At 42.3% G+C, this 15,380-nt stretch overlaps 1 protein-coding gene across 2 annotated transcripts; it reads right to left on the bottom strand.

The window, feature by feature from the left end:
- Positions 1–486: 486 nt before the first annotated feature.
- LOC110529917 (osteoclastogenesis associated transmembrane protein 1) lies at positions 487–5,186 on the bottom strand. 2 transcript variants are annotated; one of them, XM_021612578.2, is made up of 6 exons: positions 4,705–5,186; positions 4,115–4,229; positions 3,257–3,354; positions 2,988–3,098; positions 1,739–1,904; positions 487–1,248 (listed from the first exon to the last, which is right to left on the bottom strand). In XM_021612578.2, the coding sequence occupies exons 1-6, from the start codon at positions 5,089–5,091 to the stop codon at positions 1,193–1,195; spliced, it is 933 nt and encodes a 310-aa protein (XP_021468253.1). In that variant the 5' UTR covers positions 5,092–5,186; the 3' UTR covers positions 487–1,192. The 2 variants fall into 2 exon arrangements, with proteins under 2 accessions (XP_021468253.1, XP_021468254.1); XM_021612579.2 differs by having other exon boundaries at positions 4,696–4,833.
- Positions 5,187–15,380: the final 10,194 nt, after the last annotated feature.

Below are 15,380 nucleotides of genomic sequence, written 5' to 3'. Positions count from 1 at the left end.
ACAGGTTTTAAATGGCTTTCAAGTCCAGAGAGCAATTTTATGGCCAATTAAATGGCCAATTAACCATTTCTTTGTGGATTTTGATATGTGCTTGGGGCTATTGTCTTGCTAGCAGGTCTATTTGTGGCCAAGTTTCAGCCTCCTGGCGAAAATGTTCTGGTACTAGGTAAAGTTCATGATACCATTGACCTTAACCAGGGCCCCAGGACCAGTGGAAGCCCCATAACAAAGATCCACTATATTTTACAGGGGTTTATTTTCTGCATAAGCATCTTTCTTCTGATGCAAAACATACCACTGGTATGAGTGGCCAAAGAGCTCGATTTTCATGTCATCTGACCATAGCACCAGTTCCAATCCAAGTGCAAATGCCATTTAGCAAGCTCCAGGCGTTTACATTTGTTGGATGACATGAAAAAAGAGCTCTTTGCTCACATGTAAGGGAAGGGTGATGGAGTAGTAAAAACAGGGGTGCCAATTATTTTCTCTGAGCAATTGTATTAGTAAATGAATATCATTTATATATTTTTTTGCATGCAATACAGAACATTTGTATTATTTATTTGATAGTCTTTTTTGCTCATCTTTCCCAAATGTGACCAATAATTTTGGACCCGACTGTATATATATTTTAAAAGATTCTCTCCATCTCAGCTGTCATCCACTTTTACACGGTAGGTATATGTCACATCTAAGAGACATCAAGTGCTTTCTGTCTGCCAGTCTGTGTCACAGCGGCATTACAGTAGAGACAAAATCCATTTCTCATCTCTTGACACATAACTAAATACAAAAAAAAAAGACTAACTCCCCATTGCTTATAAATCAGCAGCAAGTCATGGTACATTTCTATTGTGTGTATTTTGTTGTAGAAGCAATGGGTGGGGTGGGGGTAGGCGGTTCAAAGCGGGAGATGAACAGTGCAATTATAACTAATCTTCTGTTACAAATATTCCGTTGTTTCCGTTTGCTGTAATATCTTAGGAAAATAAATACTAATGATTGGCATCCTTCTCGCCCACAGGGGGAGCTCTTTTTGACTTCTCTGTCATTACAGAACTGGTTGAAACCACAGTCACAGAGGAAATTACATTTGCATCCAGGAGAGGTTTTGGACAAACCAAAGGAACATTCCTCCTCATCCTCTTCCATTTCTTAATCATTATGCTTTCTTCCTTATCCTTCTCTCTCCTCAGCTTAACCTGTCCTGGATGTTCACGAGGCTGGTGTTGGACTTGGCTCGTTTGGCTGGAGAGGAATCAGGAAGTGTTACTGTTAGCCACCATCCATCACCTCTAAACAACATTTAAAAACAGGAACATTTCATCTAAGATTGTTGATTCACCATAATGACATGTGTCAAAGAAACAACGTAAGGTATTACTCTGACTCTCCGACTTAGATCGTTAGTAGGCCCAAAACCCACTATTAACAAGGAAACCCCTAAACTGCTCCCCTCCACCACTCCCAACACCCTGAATTACCTCACCCCTCCTTCTCAAGCCCACATTATTAGGGGCACTCATTGAAGAACTCCCTTCTCCCCTTCAATAAAATCTCTATAAACCAGGAAAATACATGCAGGAGACACCCCAGCTTCCATACATACTTCACTTTAAAAGCCTGTGACACCCCAATAAACCCCCCACCCTACAGCCTCCCACCCCTACAGCCTCCCACCCAACCAACCCGTTAAATCTCTCTGTGCAACAATGGATGTTTTAAGCTGGTTACTCACGGTGTATGAGCTTGCGTTTCTTTTGTTCCGAGTGAAGGAAACTGCTCAAGTAGAAGATGATGGGCAGAAAGAGCATGAAGCTGGACACGGCGATGACAGGAACATTCTCTGCCCGGGGGAAGGAACAATTGAAATTCTTGCTCCACAGTCTGCGGGTCATATTCATCTGAAACAAGGCAAGAATCCCCCCCACCCACAATCAACACAAGAGCTTAAAGAACCACAAAGTCTCTCTCGCCCACTTCTCTATTCTTAAGTCGCTCACTCTATTTTTTGTCCATCTGACTCCCTTGCTCCATTTCTGGCTTTGGCCTTCTGTCTCTAGTGCCCCTTTCTAGTTACTAGTCTCTATGTCACCTCCTCCTTTGAAACTCACTGGCACCACCAGAACTAGGGTGCATCCCAATAATCTCTCCTTGTTCTGAAGTATGCACCCATTCACTACTCCACACAAGTTTAAAAGCATTGGATTGGTGTTGGCTTGGGCTAGAGGGATTTTCCATACCAGTCATTTCCTTTCATATCCATGAAGGAAATTGAGCAAGTGCACACTTTGACAGAAAGGAGTGATGATTGGGCCGCAACCCTGGTGACATCTCGCTGTTCCTTTCTCAATGACTACGTTTTGACAGGCAATTATTGGCAAAAGATCTGACCTAATTAATCAAACAACCAATTTGTCTGCATGTCTAAACACAGCCTAAGAGCCCCCTAGTGGGTGCTGTATTACATCTTCCACATATCTATTAGTTGTGCTCTCACTGAAGTGGGGAAGCCTGCTAAACTTCTCCAATGTATTTTGCAGTCTCCTGGGCACTAGTGCACAAACAGAATTCCACTATATATAGCACAAAAACTTTGACAGTATTGAGAGTACATTCCATATCTTTAGTGTACATTATACATTAATGTAGTCTCACGTGGCCATCCTTCCAAATCTCATCTCGTTGACTTGATTATTGAAAGTCTGTTGTACTTCAGTATTAGATTTTGAATTTGAATGGGAGCACAGGCATTTGCATTTTATTGGCTCTGAGGTAGAAATAAGAAATATTTAATTGGTTTGATAAGTGTAAACGTGTCACTAGTTTCCATCTCGATGCCATCATAATCCACCCCTTTTTAATAGTCTTTCTGAGGAGAACTTCACCAGGCTTTAAAACAGTATGTGACAAGCCTGGGCTTCAGAGGCTAACATGAATGACAAAGCACAAGATGTAATGACAAACTGTGGCTGTGAAATACATACCGAGTCCTCGATGTCTATGCAGAGTGTGCGATTCTTCTCCATGCGGCTGTACAGCTCATTCAGTCCTCTGTATGTGGCCTTGCACTCCTTACATAGCGCTGAGTGGTTCCCCTGGAAAAAAATAAAATCACACAAAAAGGTGGAAACCGTCTTAGGTATTTATAAACGTCATCTCTATACTCCCCTCTCCCTCCCTAGTGATATTAGATGGGTTTTGGTATGCACTAGCTAAACAATCTTTCTCTCTTTGACTTACAACAGTGACCCACCTGTTGGAACTTCTCAAAACATCTGAGGGACTGGTTGAGAGTGGCCATGAAGTAAAGGGTGTCATTGGTCAGGCTGTGAAGTCCCAGGCTTACACAACCTTAGAAACAGGAAGTCAGATATCATTCAGAAATGATGTACCATGGCAGGGTTAAAGATCGAACTTATATACTCTGCCTCCTGGCACACATCAAATATATTCAAAGAATCTATCACAAAGGAAAGGAGGCAAGGAGAGGAAGCAAGGGACTTATTGAGACATAGAAAAGGTAATAATATACAATGAGCATACAAAACATTAAGAACACCTGCTCTGTCCATGACAGACTGACCAGGTGAAAGTTATGATTCATTATTAATGTCACTTGTTAAATCCACTTCAAATCAGTGTAGATTAAGTGAAGGAGACAGGTTAAAAAAGTATTTTTGAGCCTTGAGACAATCCAGACATGGATTGTGTACGTGTGCCATTCAGAGGGTGAATGGGCAAGACAAGTGTGTTTGAACGGGGTATGGTAGTAGGTGCCAGTTTGTGTCAAGAACTGCAACACTGCAGGGTCTCACACTCAACAGTTTCCCGTGTGTATCAAGGATGGCCCACCACCCAAAGGACATCCAGTCAAGTTAATACAACTGTGGGAAGCATTGGAGTCAACATAGGCCAGCATACCTGTGAAACGCTTGACACCTTGTAGAGTCCATGCCCTGACAAATTAACACTGTTCTGAGGGCAAAGGGGGCGGGGGAGATGCAACTCAATATTAGGAAGGTGTTCCTAATGGTTGGTATACATGAGTACATATCAGCAATAACAAACAAAAAATGCTTAATGTGTTTATAATAGAAAACAGTCCACCTACTGTTACATTCTGAACCAGTCCAGATGTCCTCCATGTTGTTGTAGAGCAGGAACACCAACATCAGCCTATCAGAACGCAGGAGGCTGTCTCTGCAGCTCACATTCCCTGGGCCCATCTGGAAACAGACACACAAGCAGTCTCACTGAGGGCGTTTACCATCCCTAATGTTTAGCCTTACTAATTACATTATCTTATATTGAGGATTCAGTGGATACAGCTTAAAGTACTGAGAAATTGATATGACAAAACATTGCCATTAGGCTATAACCCACATTATGGCAACAGTCAGTCATGGCTTTTGTTCTCCTAGTCACCAGGCATGTGACTAGGATGGCTAATCTTGTGATCTCCTATTTTCCCTACTACACAATACACACCCCACCACTATACACTTTGTACTGCAGCCAGGGTCTTACCAACAACGGTCCCATGACGCATGTGACAGTGGCGCACTTATTAACCCATAGATTATATATATTAATTAACCCGCAGCACAGGGCAAAAACATGGAAACACATAATATTAAAAACACAATGATAAACTCAAAGAAGTCCTCTGAGAAAACACAAATGTTAACTTACTTAGCCTACCTGGTCTGATGATATGTTTGTGTAAATGTCCATAAGGTTGTCGTAGGAACCATAACAATTTTGGCACACTTTGACAGGACGCGCGGCGGACACCAAACAATTCACATATGTTGAATACCGCTGCCCAAAGATAGCCAGCAGCTCGACGCAGTAATCGCTGACCTCCAGATCTTCTGGAAACGCCGACAACAGATTGAGAGAAAAATAGGAACCGCGGCTAGGGTGAAACACGGGCGACTGCGGCGCCACTATCGCAGCGAGCTGCTTCAATCCGTCTGCGCTCAGCTCTGAACCCAGGATGGTGGGGTTCACAGCGACAGTAGACGTTTGAGCATTGCCATAATATAGCAACGCTATCAATAACGCAGTCACCTGGAAGATATACATGTTTGAAGAAGCACCTTCCGAACCGTGACTGTATTCCAAAACTCACTCTTCATAACAGTCCATCACTTCCTGTTCCTGGTGTGTAAAGCACGCGATGTAGGGTAGGGTGATTGGTTGAGCCTTCTTGAGTGCGTGACGTCCCTCTGAGCCCTAAGCAAAACACAAAACATGGCGGACACTTTTACACTATTGTGGAGAGATATACTGTCTGGATTCTTTATATACAATAGAAATAAGCTGAAACATTTTTATGTAATTAATTTCATTATTCTTTTGGCCAAATTTCATATACACAAATGTACATTTACAAACAGAACCACATTTTCGTACCCTACAAAAATAACTTGAACTGTATTTTAAGACGGTTAAATGCTCTACTAACAAAAAAGCTGTTAGAATTGTAAGTATATGTATGTTCCTTAAGGTCCTTGTGTAATTGTAATGTGATATTGTATCCCCTAGCTCGATTGTCCATTGTTTGTAATCTATGTATGCTTGTGTTCCCTCATGTGCTTTATGTATTGATTTGTTGTTAATAAAAAACAAAACAAAAAAAAAAAACATGGCGGAAATTTCTCTTGCATCGGATCTGAAACCATATTGTAATGAAACAGGCAGGGAGCAGGTCTCGAACCCTCAACCTTCTAGCCCGAAGTCCAGCGCGCCATCGACTGTGCCCCAAAAGCATCCTAGTGTGGCAGATTTTATAAACCCAGGGTCGTTACAATATATATATATATTTTTGAACCTTTATTTTACAAGGCAGTTAATAACAAATTCTTAGTTACATTACGGCCTCCCAGGGAACTAAAATAGAGACATAAAAAAGGAACTAAGGTCAGGACGTGACACTATGCTATGGAAATAGCATGTGTTCGTAATGTTTTGTATAGTCAGTGTATATGTTTTGTACTATTATGGGTAAACATATAAATATTGCTCCCAGTGTTGATTAAAGCTCAGAATGAGTGGAATAATGAACAGTGGTTTGTTCGTTATGTTCGCCTGAGTCCTCCTGATTTGCCTCCTGCATTTGCTATTTTAGCATCACATTCACCACTCTCTCAAATAGCTAACATCTCCATCTCGCAGCCTGAGACGTGAAACAAACTCACAGTAGGCTCAAGTAGGCAACTACACTGTAAAAATTAAAGGTTCCTGGATGATCCTTGAGGATAATTTAAGGTTAAAAACCAACTTTAAGGTTCCTGTAGGATCCTTTAGTATAATATAAGGTAAAAAAAAAAAAAAAAAACTTACGGTTAATATAAGAACCTATACACTGTCATCTGTTTGTTTTTGAACCTTGTAGACTTAAGCGGTGCTTTGAAGAAGCCTTTTCAAAAGAAGGGTTCATTTATGAACCACCATTGCGCTCATGAGGGAACGGTGTATAATTCAAATTGAGAACGTTGGTCCAAAGACAATTGGAAGCGGGAAGCACGCAAATGGTTGGAGAGATGCGACAGATAAGAGATGACTTGCGACAGATCGATGTGAAAGGTGAGTGAACCTTAGCTATTTGCTAACTAAGATAGTAGTTTGATTAATTACTGTCAAATAACTAAAAAAACAATACATAATGTAATTTACTCTTCGTTTTTCAACATTTAGCCAAGCTACATAGCCTGTAATGTTAGCTGGTAATTGTTGTATAAGTGTTGGTACGTTTTCGCTAATGTTAGCTAGCTAGTTAAACTTAGCTAACTTTAGCTAATGTAAACTCACCTCATTCCGTACAAATGTGCGCAACCGCAACATTCAAAGGAGGCTACAAAGAAAACTAATGGGACTGTAGTTACTGTGTTAACTTCAAAATCTGGGGTGTGAACTAGGTTTCTATTCAAGTGTTGATCAACATGGTAATTGGAGTTTAAAGTTAAAAAAACGGACCCTCCATTACACCGTGGCGTGTCATGTCGTAACGTACAGCACGCATAAAGCAACTATTTCTGTCTTACAATCTCTCTTCACCAGGTGTAGGACTTCTCTCATCCTTTAAAAACAAGAAATGGACAGTGACGGGGGTAAGGGGGGGATACCTAGTAATTTGTTGCGTCATCATTGCATGCAATCATCATTCTCAAAGCCGCTGTTTACTTCTAAGATCACTTTAGCACAGCCCTAAAAACCTGATTCAAATTCGACACAAACCTTCAAATAGGTATGTAATACACATTATATAAACTCTCTGTAGTGTTTATTTACATTTTAGAGGCGATAAGGTTGGACAGATCGAGTGAAAAAAAGCAATTTTCCCACACAACATCTCTCCTTCTCACTATCACGCATTAGTTTCACTTCCCCACCCGCCATTTATAAAAAGATCCGACGGGGCTCATTGCCTGCTTGAATTATGCAGAAACGGGCAGTGTTTAGATCATGTAATTGATGCTGTTGGAAAGGGGAGAAATTGTGCTTTACAATGGTATTGACATTACAGTTGATCTGGAAGTATTACCTTTCTGGGGCGCTAAAATAAGGGCAAATGGACGGACCAAGGCGATGTACAAGTTTACGTTAGCTAGATTAAATATTGAGACATTTCAGTCCTCATTTAAACTCATGATACACTCTCTCACCATCTCCTTCCATCCTCCTCCCTTTAGCCCATCCCTTTAGTACCTGGTTTATCCTGTCCAGGTCCAGTTAAGTGGTGGAGAGTTTGGGAGCTGTGAACTCTGATAGAGAAATGTATCAACCTCCACGAACAGGTAAGACACACACACGCACGACCAAATGTAGGTTGTTACACTTGACAAAAAGAAGAATACATAAAACTGGTCAGATTAATTAGATGCATTTTATATCGAATACTCATGTTGTTTATGTTGTGTTTGTGTCTAATTGATGTCTTTCAGGTTGGTGTATTGGGGCGGTGTAACGGTCTTCTTGTGGTGAAGTAGAGGCGGACCAAAAAGCAGCGTGATTATATTGATTCATGTTTAATAACAGAAAGGATAAACACGAACACTACAAAACAACAAATGTGGAAAACCAAAAACAGCCCTGTCTGGTGCAAAACACAGTGACAGGAACAATCACCCACAAACACACAGTGAAACCCAGGCTACCTAAGTATGATTCTCAATCAGAGACAACTAATGACACCTGCCTCTGATTGTGAACCATACTAGGCCGAAACATAGAAATAACCCAAAACATAGAAAAACAAACAGACTGCCCACCCAACTCACGCCCTGACCATACTAAATAAATACAAAACAAAGGAAATAAAGGTCAGAACGTGACAGTACCCCCCCCCCCCCCCAAAGGTGCGGACTCTGGCCGCAAAACCTTAACCTATAGGGGAGGGTCTGGGTGGGCGTCTGTCCGCGGTGGCGGCTCTGGTGCTGGACGTGGCCCCCACTTCACCATAGTCTTAGTCTGACTTATTGTCCGTTTCCGTGGCCTCCTAACCACGGCGACCCTTCTCAATGGACAGAGGGGCAGCTCGGGACGGAGGGGCAGCTCGGGACAGAGGGGCGGCGGCTCGGGACAGAATAAAGGTCAGAACGTGACAGGCGGCCTGTTCTCTCCTCTGTATTTCAGACCATATCAAGACAATGTTTAAAACTCACTATGGATCTACAAACAGGTTAGCCTCTAAATAATGTGGATGTACAGTGCCTTGCGAAAGTATTCGGCCCCCTTGAACTTTGCGACCTTTTGCCACATTTCAGGCTTCAAACAAAGATATAAAACTGTATTTTTTGTGAAGAATCAACAACAAGTGGGACACAATCATGAAGTGGAACGACATTTATTGGATATTTCAAACTTTTTTAACAAAAAAAAACTGAAAAATTGGGTGTGCAAAATTATTCAGCCCCTTTACTTTCAGTGCAGCAAACTCTCTCCAGAAGTTCAGTGAGGATCTCTGAATGATCCAATGTTGACCTAAATTACTAATGATGATAAATACAATCCACCTGTGTGTAATCAAGTCTCCGTATAAATGCACCTGCACTGTGATAGTCTCAGAGGTCCGTCAAAAGCGCAGAGAGCATCATGAAGAACAAGGAACACACCAGGCAGGTCCGAGATACTGTTGTGAAGAAGTTTAAAGCTGGATTTGGATACAAAAATATTTCCCAAGCTTTAAACATCCCAAGGAGCACTGTGCAAGCGATAATATTGAAATGGAAGGAGTATCAGACCACTGCAAATCTACCAAGACCTGGCCGTCCCTCTAAACTTTCAGCTCATACAAGGAGAAGACTGATCAGAGATGCAGCCAAGAGGCCCATGATCACTCTGGATGAACTACAGAGATCTACAGCTGAGGTGGGAGACTCTGTCCATAGGACAACAATCAGTCATATATTGCACAAATCTGGCCTTTATGAAAGAGTGGCAAGAAGAAAGCCATTTCTTAAAGATATCCATAAAAAGTGTTGTTTAAAGTTAGCAACAAGCCACCTGGGAGACACACCAAACATGTGGAAGAAGGTGCTCTGGTCAGATGAAACCAAAATTGAACTTTTTGGCAACAATGCAAAACGTTATGTTTGGCGTAAAAGCAACACAGCTCATCACCCTGAACACACCATCTCCACTGTCAAACATGGTGTTGGCAGCATCATGGTTTGGGCCTGCTTTTCTTCAGCAGGGACAGGGAAGATGGTTAAAATTGATGGGAAGATGGATGGAGCCAAATACAGGACCATTCTGGAAGAAAACCTGATGGAGTCTGCAAAAGACCTGAGACTGGGACGGAGATTTGTCTTCCAACAAGACAATGATCCAAAACATAAAGCAAAATCTACAATGGAATGGTTCAAAAATAAACATATCCAGGTGTTAGAATGGCCAAGTCAAAGTCCAGACCTGAATCCAATTGAGAATCTGTGGAAAGAACTGAAAACTGCTGTTCACAAATGCTCTCCATCCAACCTCACTGAGCTCGAGCTGTTTTGCAAGGAGGAATGGGAAGAAATGCCAGTCCCTCGATGTGCAAAACTGATAGAGACATACCCCAAGCGACTTACAGCTGTAATCGCAGCAAAAGGTGGCGCTACAAAGTATTAACTTAAGGGGGCTGAATAATTTTGCACGCCCAATTTTTCAGTTTTTGATTTGTTAAAAAAGTTTGAGATATCCAATAAATGTCGTTCCACTTCATGATTGTGTCCCACTTGTTGTTGATTCTTCACAAAAAAATACAGTTTTATATCTTTATGTTTGAAGCCTGAAATGTGGCAAAAGGTCGCAAAGTTCAAGGGGGCCGAATACTTTAGCAAAGCACTGTATTTGCAGTGTGATTATAGTGTGTTCTGTGTTATTTGTGTTTTTTCCAATACTAACTGAATGGTGAAGTAATGTATTTACGGTGTGATTATTGTTTGTTCTGGAGGGTGAATGTTTTGTGTCATTTTGATTTCTTTTTTATGTGAGAAGAGAAGTTGTTTCTTAGGGGAAGGTAAATGTTCATTTTTCATTCTGTATATTTGAGCAAATTCAAGTCCAGTTTAAGAACTGGGATAAACTACAAATCTCATTGTGGGGTATGCCACTTGTTATAAAAATGGTTAAAGCTCCTAAACTGAATTACGTCATCAGCATGTTTACACTGTCCATACCGGCCTACACCTTTAATACCATAGGCAAAATTATTACTCAGTATATTTTGACTATTAAAAGGGAAAGGAATAACCTAGCTAGATTACAGGTAAATATTTAGAAGAGAGGATTAAAGCTCCCTAACATGAATTCTGATGACTACTGATCCAAGATGAAATGGCTTTCTTCTTGCCACTCTTCCATAAAGGCCAGATTTGTGCAATATACGACTGATTGTTGTCCTATGGACAGAGTCTCCCACCTCAGCTGTAGATCTCTGCAGTTCATCCAGAGTGATCATGGGCCTCTTGGCTGCATCTCTGATCAGTCTTCTCCTTGTATGAGCTGAAAGTTTAGAGGGACGGCCAGGTCTTGGTAGATTTGCAGTGGTCTGATACTCCTTCCATTTCAATATTATTGCTTGCACAGTGCTCCTTGGGATGTTTAAAGCTTGGGAAATCTTTTTGTATCCAAATCCGGCTTTAAACTTCTTCACAACAGTATCTCGGACCTGCCTGGTGTGTTCCTTGTTCTTCATGATGCTCTCTGCGCTTTTAACGGACCTCTGAGACTATCACAGTGCAGGTGCATTTATACGGAGACTTGATTACAGACAGGTGGATTGTATTTATCATCATTAGTCATTTAGGTCAACATTGGATCATTCAGAGATCCTCACTGAACTTCTGGAGAGAGTTTGCAGCACTGAAAGTAAAGGTGCTGAATACTTTTGCACGCCCAATTTTTCAGTTTTTGATTTGTTAAAAAAGTTTGAAATATCCAATAAATGTCGTTCCACTTCATGATTGTGTCCCACTTGTTGTTGATTCTTCACAAAAAAATACAGTTTTATATCTTTATGTTTGAAGCCTGAAATGTGGCAAAAGTTCGCAAAGTTCAAAGGGGCCGAATACTTTCGCAAGGCACTGTATATGTTTCTTTGCGTTCTTTTTAATATTTTTCCTAAACATCAACTTCAAAATACTCTCCTGCAACCTGCCTCACCCAATGTGGTGTGGATCTGTTATTTTTCCTAAAGTATTTATATTTACCTCCGAACTGGAATACCTCAACTGAAGCTAGCTAGCTAACTAGCTACCAGCTACCAATCAGCTAACCACTGCTAGTGGTCATCAACTAACCTTTAGCTCGGAAAGCTCTCGCCAGTTTGTACAACGCTCTTCAAACCAGAGCATTCCGGACCTTTTTTTCTCTCCATATCCCCAAATTCCTAACACAAACTCTGAACCTTTTCATCTGGATCATCACAGGTAGCTAACCGCAACCCGTGTTGACTACTCCTGGCTAACTTTTCCGTCCCGGAGCAAGCACCAAATAGCCTGGGGCTTGCCCATGCTAGACCTATCTCCCGGCTCACTCCTGGGCTACAATATCCGGACCCCTTCTACTGCCGGTACAGGGCACGGAACCCCACTGAACCTCTACGACTGGAATACCGACATAATCTGCCTGAGGATTCCAGCAGGCCCCTCAGGCGCGACGCCTGCTTAAGGCCCATTCTGCTAACCTGCTAGTTCTGCTAGCTACCTAGAGCTACTTGGAACCCAACTAACACCACGACTGGTCTATCGACATCACCGCACGGAGAGGCAAAAACAGACTTACCCCCATCGCGACGTCCCCCAAAGGCTAACTTGCTAGCCCCGGTCTACTAACTGCTAGCTTGCCTGCCCTGGTCTGCTAACTGCTAGCCATTGCTAACTGCTTGCTTGCTAACCCGGTCTGCTAACTGCTAGCTTGTTTAGCCCCAGCCTACTAACTGTTAGTGTGTTAGCATCGGCCTGCTAACTGTCTGAATCGCCGTGTCCCCCAGTCAGCCCAACCACTCACTGGACCCATACGCATGCTTCTCTCTAATATCAATATGCCTCATCCATTACTGTCCTGGTTAGTGATTACTGTCTTATTTCACTATAGAGCCTCTAGCCCTGCTCAATATGCCTTAACCAACCATGTTGTTCCACCTCCTACATATGCGATGACATCACCTGGTTTACACGTCTCTAGAGACTATATCTCTCTCATCATTACTCAATGCCTAGGTTTACCTCCAATGTACTCACATCCTACCTTACCTTTGTCTGTACACTATGCCTTGAATCTATGCTGTCGTGCCCAGAAACCTGCTCCTTTTACTCTCTGTTCCGAACGTACAAGACGGCCAGTTCGTACAGCATTTAGCCGTACCCTTACCCTAATTCTCCTCTGTCCCTCTGGTGATGTAGAGATTAATCCAGGTCCTGCAGTGCCTAGCTCCACTCCCACTCCCCATGTGCTCTCATTTGTTGACTTCTGTAACCGTAAAAGCCTTGGTTTCATGCATGTTAACATTAGAAGTCTACTCCCTAAGTTTGTCTCACTCTGCTAACCTGGATGTTTTAGCCGTGTCTGAATCCTGGCTTAGGAAAACCATCAAAAACCCTGAAATCTCCATCGCTAACAATATCATTTTACGCCAAGATAGAACTGCCAAAGGGGGCGGTGTTGCAATCTACTGCAAAGATGTTCTGTATTACTATCTAAGTCTGTACCCAAACAATTCAAGCTTCTACTTCTAAAAATGCACCTTTCCAGAAACAAGTCTCTCACTGTTGCCGCTTGCTATAGACCTCCCTCTGCACCCCGCTGTGCCCTCGATACCATATGTGAATTGATTGCCCCCCATCTATCTTCTGAGCTAGTGCTGCTAGGTGACCTAAACTGGGACATACTTAACACCCCGGCCATCCTACAATCCAAGCTTTATCTCACACAAATTATCAATGAACCTATCAATGAACCTACCAGGTACAACTCAGGTACAACCCTCATAAATGTCATCCTAACTAACTCGCCCTCCAAACACACCTCTGCTGTTTTCAATCAAGAGCTCAGCGATCACTGCCTCATTGCCTGCATCCATAATGGGTCTGCGACCAAACGACCACCCCTCATCACTGTCAAACGCTCCCTAAAACACTTCTGCGAGCAGGCATTTCTAATCGACCTGGCCGGGGTATCCTAGAATGACATTGACATCATCCCGTCAGTAGATGATGCCTGGCTATTCTTTAAAAGTGCCTTCCTCACCATCTTAAATAAGCATGCCCAATTAAAAAAAAAATAATGAACTAGGAATAGGTATAGTCCTTGGTTCACTCCAGACCTATCTGCCCTTGACCAGCACAAAAACATCCCGTGGCGCTCTGCATTAGCATCGAACAGCCCCCGTGATATGCAACTTTTCATGGAAGTTAGGAACAAATATACACAGGCAGTTGGGAAAGCTAAGGCTTGCTTTTTCAAGCAGAAATTTGCGTCCTATAGTACTAACACAAAAAAGTTTTGGGACACTGTAAAGTCCATGGAGAATAAGAGCACCTGCCCAATGCACTGAGGCTAGGAAACACTGTCTCCACTGATAAATCCACTATAATTGAGAATTTCAATAAGCATTTCTCTACGGCTGGCCATACTTTCCACCTGGCTACCCCTACCGCGGTCAACTGCCCGGCACCCTCCACAGCAACCCGTCAAAGCCCCCACCATTTCTCCTTCACCCAAATCCAGATAGCTGATGTTCTGAAAGAGCTGAAAAATCTGGACCCCTACAAATCAGCCAGGCTAGACAATCTGGACCCTATATCTTTCTAAAATGATCTGCCGAAATTGTTGCAAGCCCTATTACTAGCCTGTTCAACCTCTCTTTCGTATCGTATGAGATTCCCAAAGATTGGAAAGCTGCTGCGGTCATCTCCCTCTTCAAAGGGGGAGACACTCTAGACCCAAACTGCTACAGACCTACATCTATCCTACCCTGTCTTTCTAAGGTCTTTGAAAGCCAAGTTAACAAACAGATTACCGACCATTTCGAATCCCACCGTACCTTCTCCGCTATGCAATCTGGTTTCAGAGCTGGTCATGGGTGCACCTCAGCCACGCTCAAGGTCCTAAACGACATCATAACCGCAATCGATAAGAGACATTACTGTGCAGCCGTATTCATCGACCTGGCCAAGGCTTTCGACTCTGTCAATCACCACATTCTTATTGACAGAATTGACAGCCTTGGTTTCACAAATGATTAGTTGGTTTACCAACTACTTCTCTGATAGAGTTCAGTGTGTCAAATTGGAAGGCCTGTAATCTGTCTGTGAACAATTGTTAGAAAATGCACATAGTACATGTCCTAACCGACTTGCCAAAACTATAGTTTGTTAACAAGACATTTTTGGAGAGGTTGAAAAACAAGTTTTAATGACTCCAACCTAAGTGTATGTAAACTTCCGACTTCAACTGTATATCAAGAAGCCTTCATAACTGCCCAACTAGGCTAGTTTTATTTCATTTTGGTTGACATGGAAGAAGAACTTAATGCCCCATTAAGAGTCTACACTTAAATTTGGGACTGCAAATTCCCATGGCGTTAGATAAATAAGGGAGAGACCTTTCCTTCACCTTTCCTGACAAGCTCTTCTTCGTTATGGAACAACCAGAAATACAAATTAGGAGGACAGGTGGTTGTCTGGAAAGGGTGGTATAAGTATTGCTTTAGCCTCACTAATGCATTTCACTTTTGCTTTTAGTGTTAACTGGAATTTGAGTGTGGCTATGAAAGACTGGTCCCTTGAAGGTGTCTGCCGGCTGAGTACCAATGATCTCCATAATTCCATCCCATCATTCCAAGGTTCACAATCTGTATGAAGAACTCTTTTCAAATGTCAACT

This window comes from Oncorhynchus mykiss, chromosome 8 (assembly GCF_013265735.2).
Source record: "Oncorhynchus mykiss isolate Arlee chromosome 8, USDA_OmykA_1.1, whole genome shotgun sequence".
Lineage (NCBI taxonomy): Eukaryota > Metazoa > Chordata > Actinopteri > Salmoniformes > Salmonidae > Oncorhynchus > Oncorhynchus mykiss.
The sequence above is the reverse complement of the archived record's forward strand: the minus strand, read 5'-3'. Positions and strand labels throughout refer to the sequence as shown.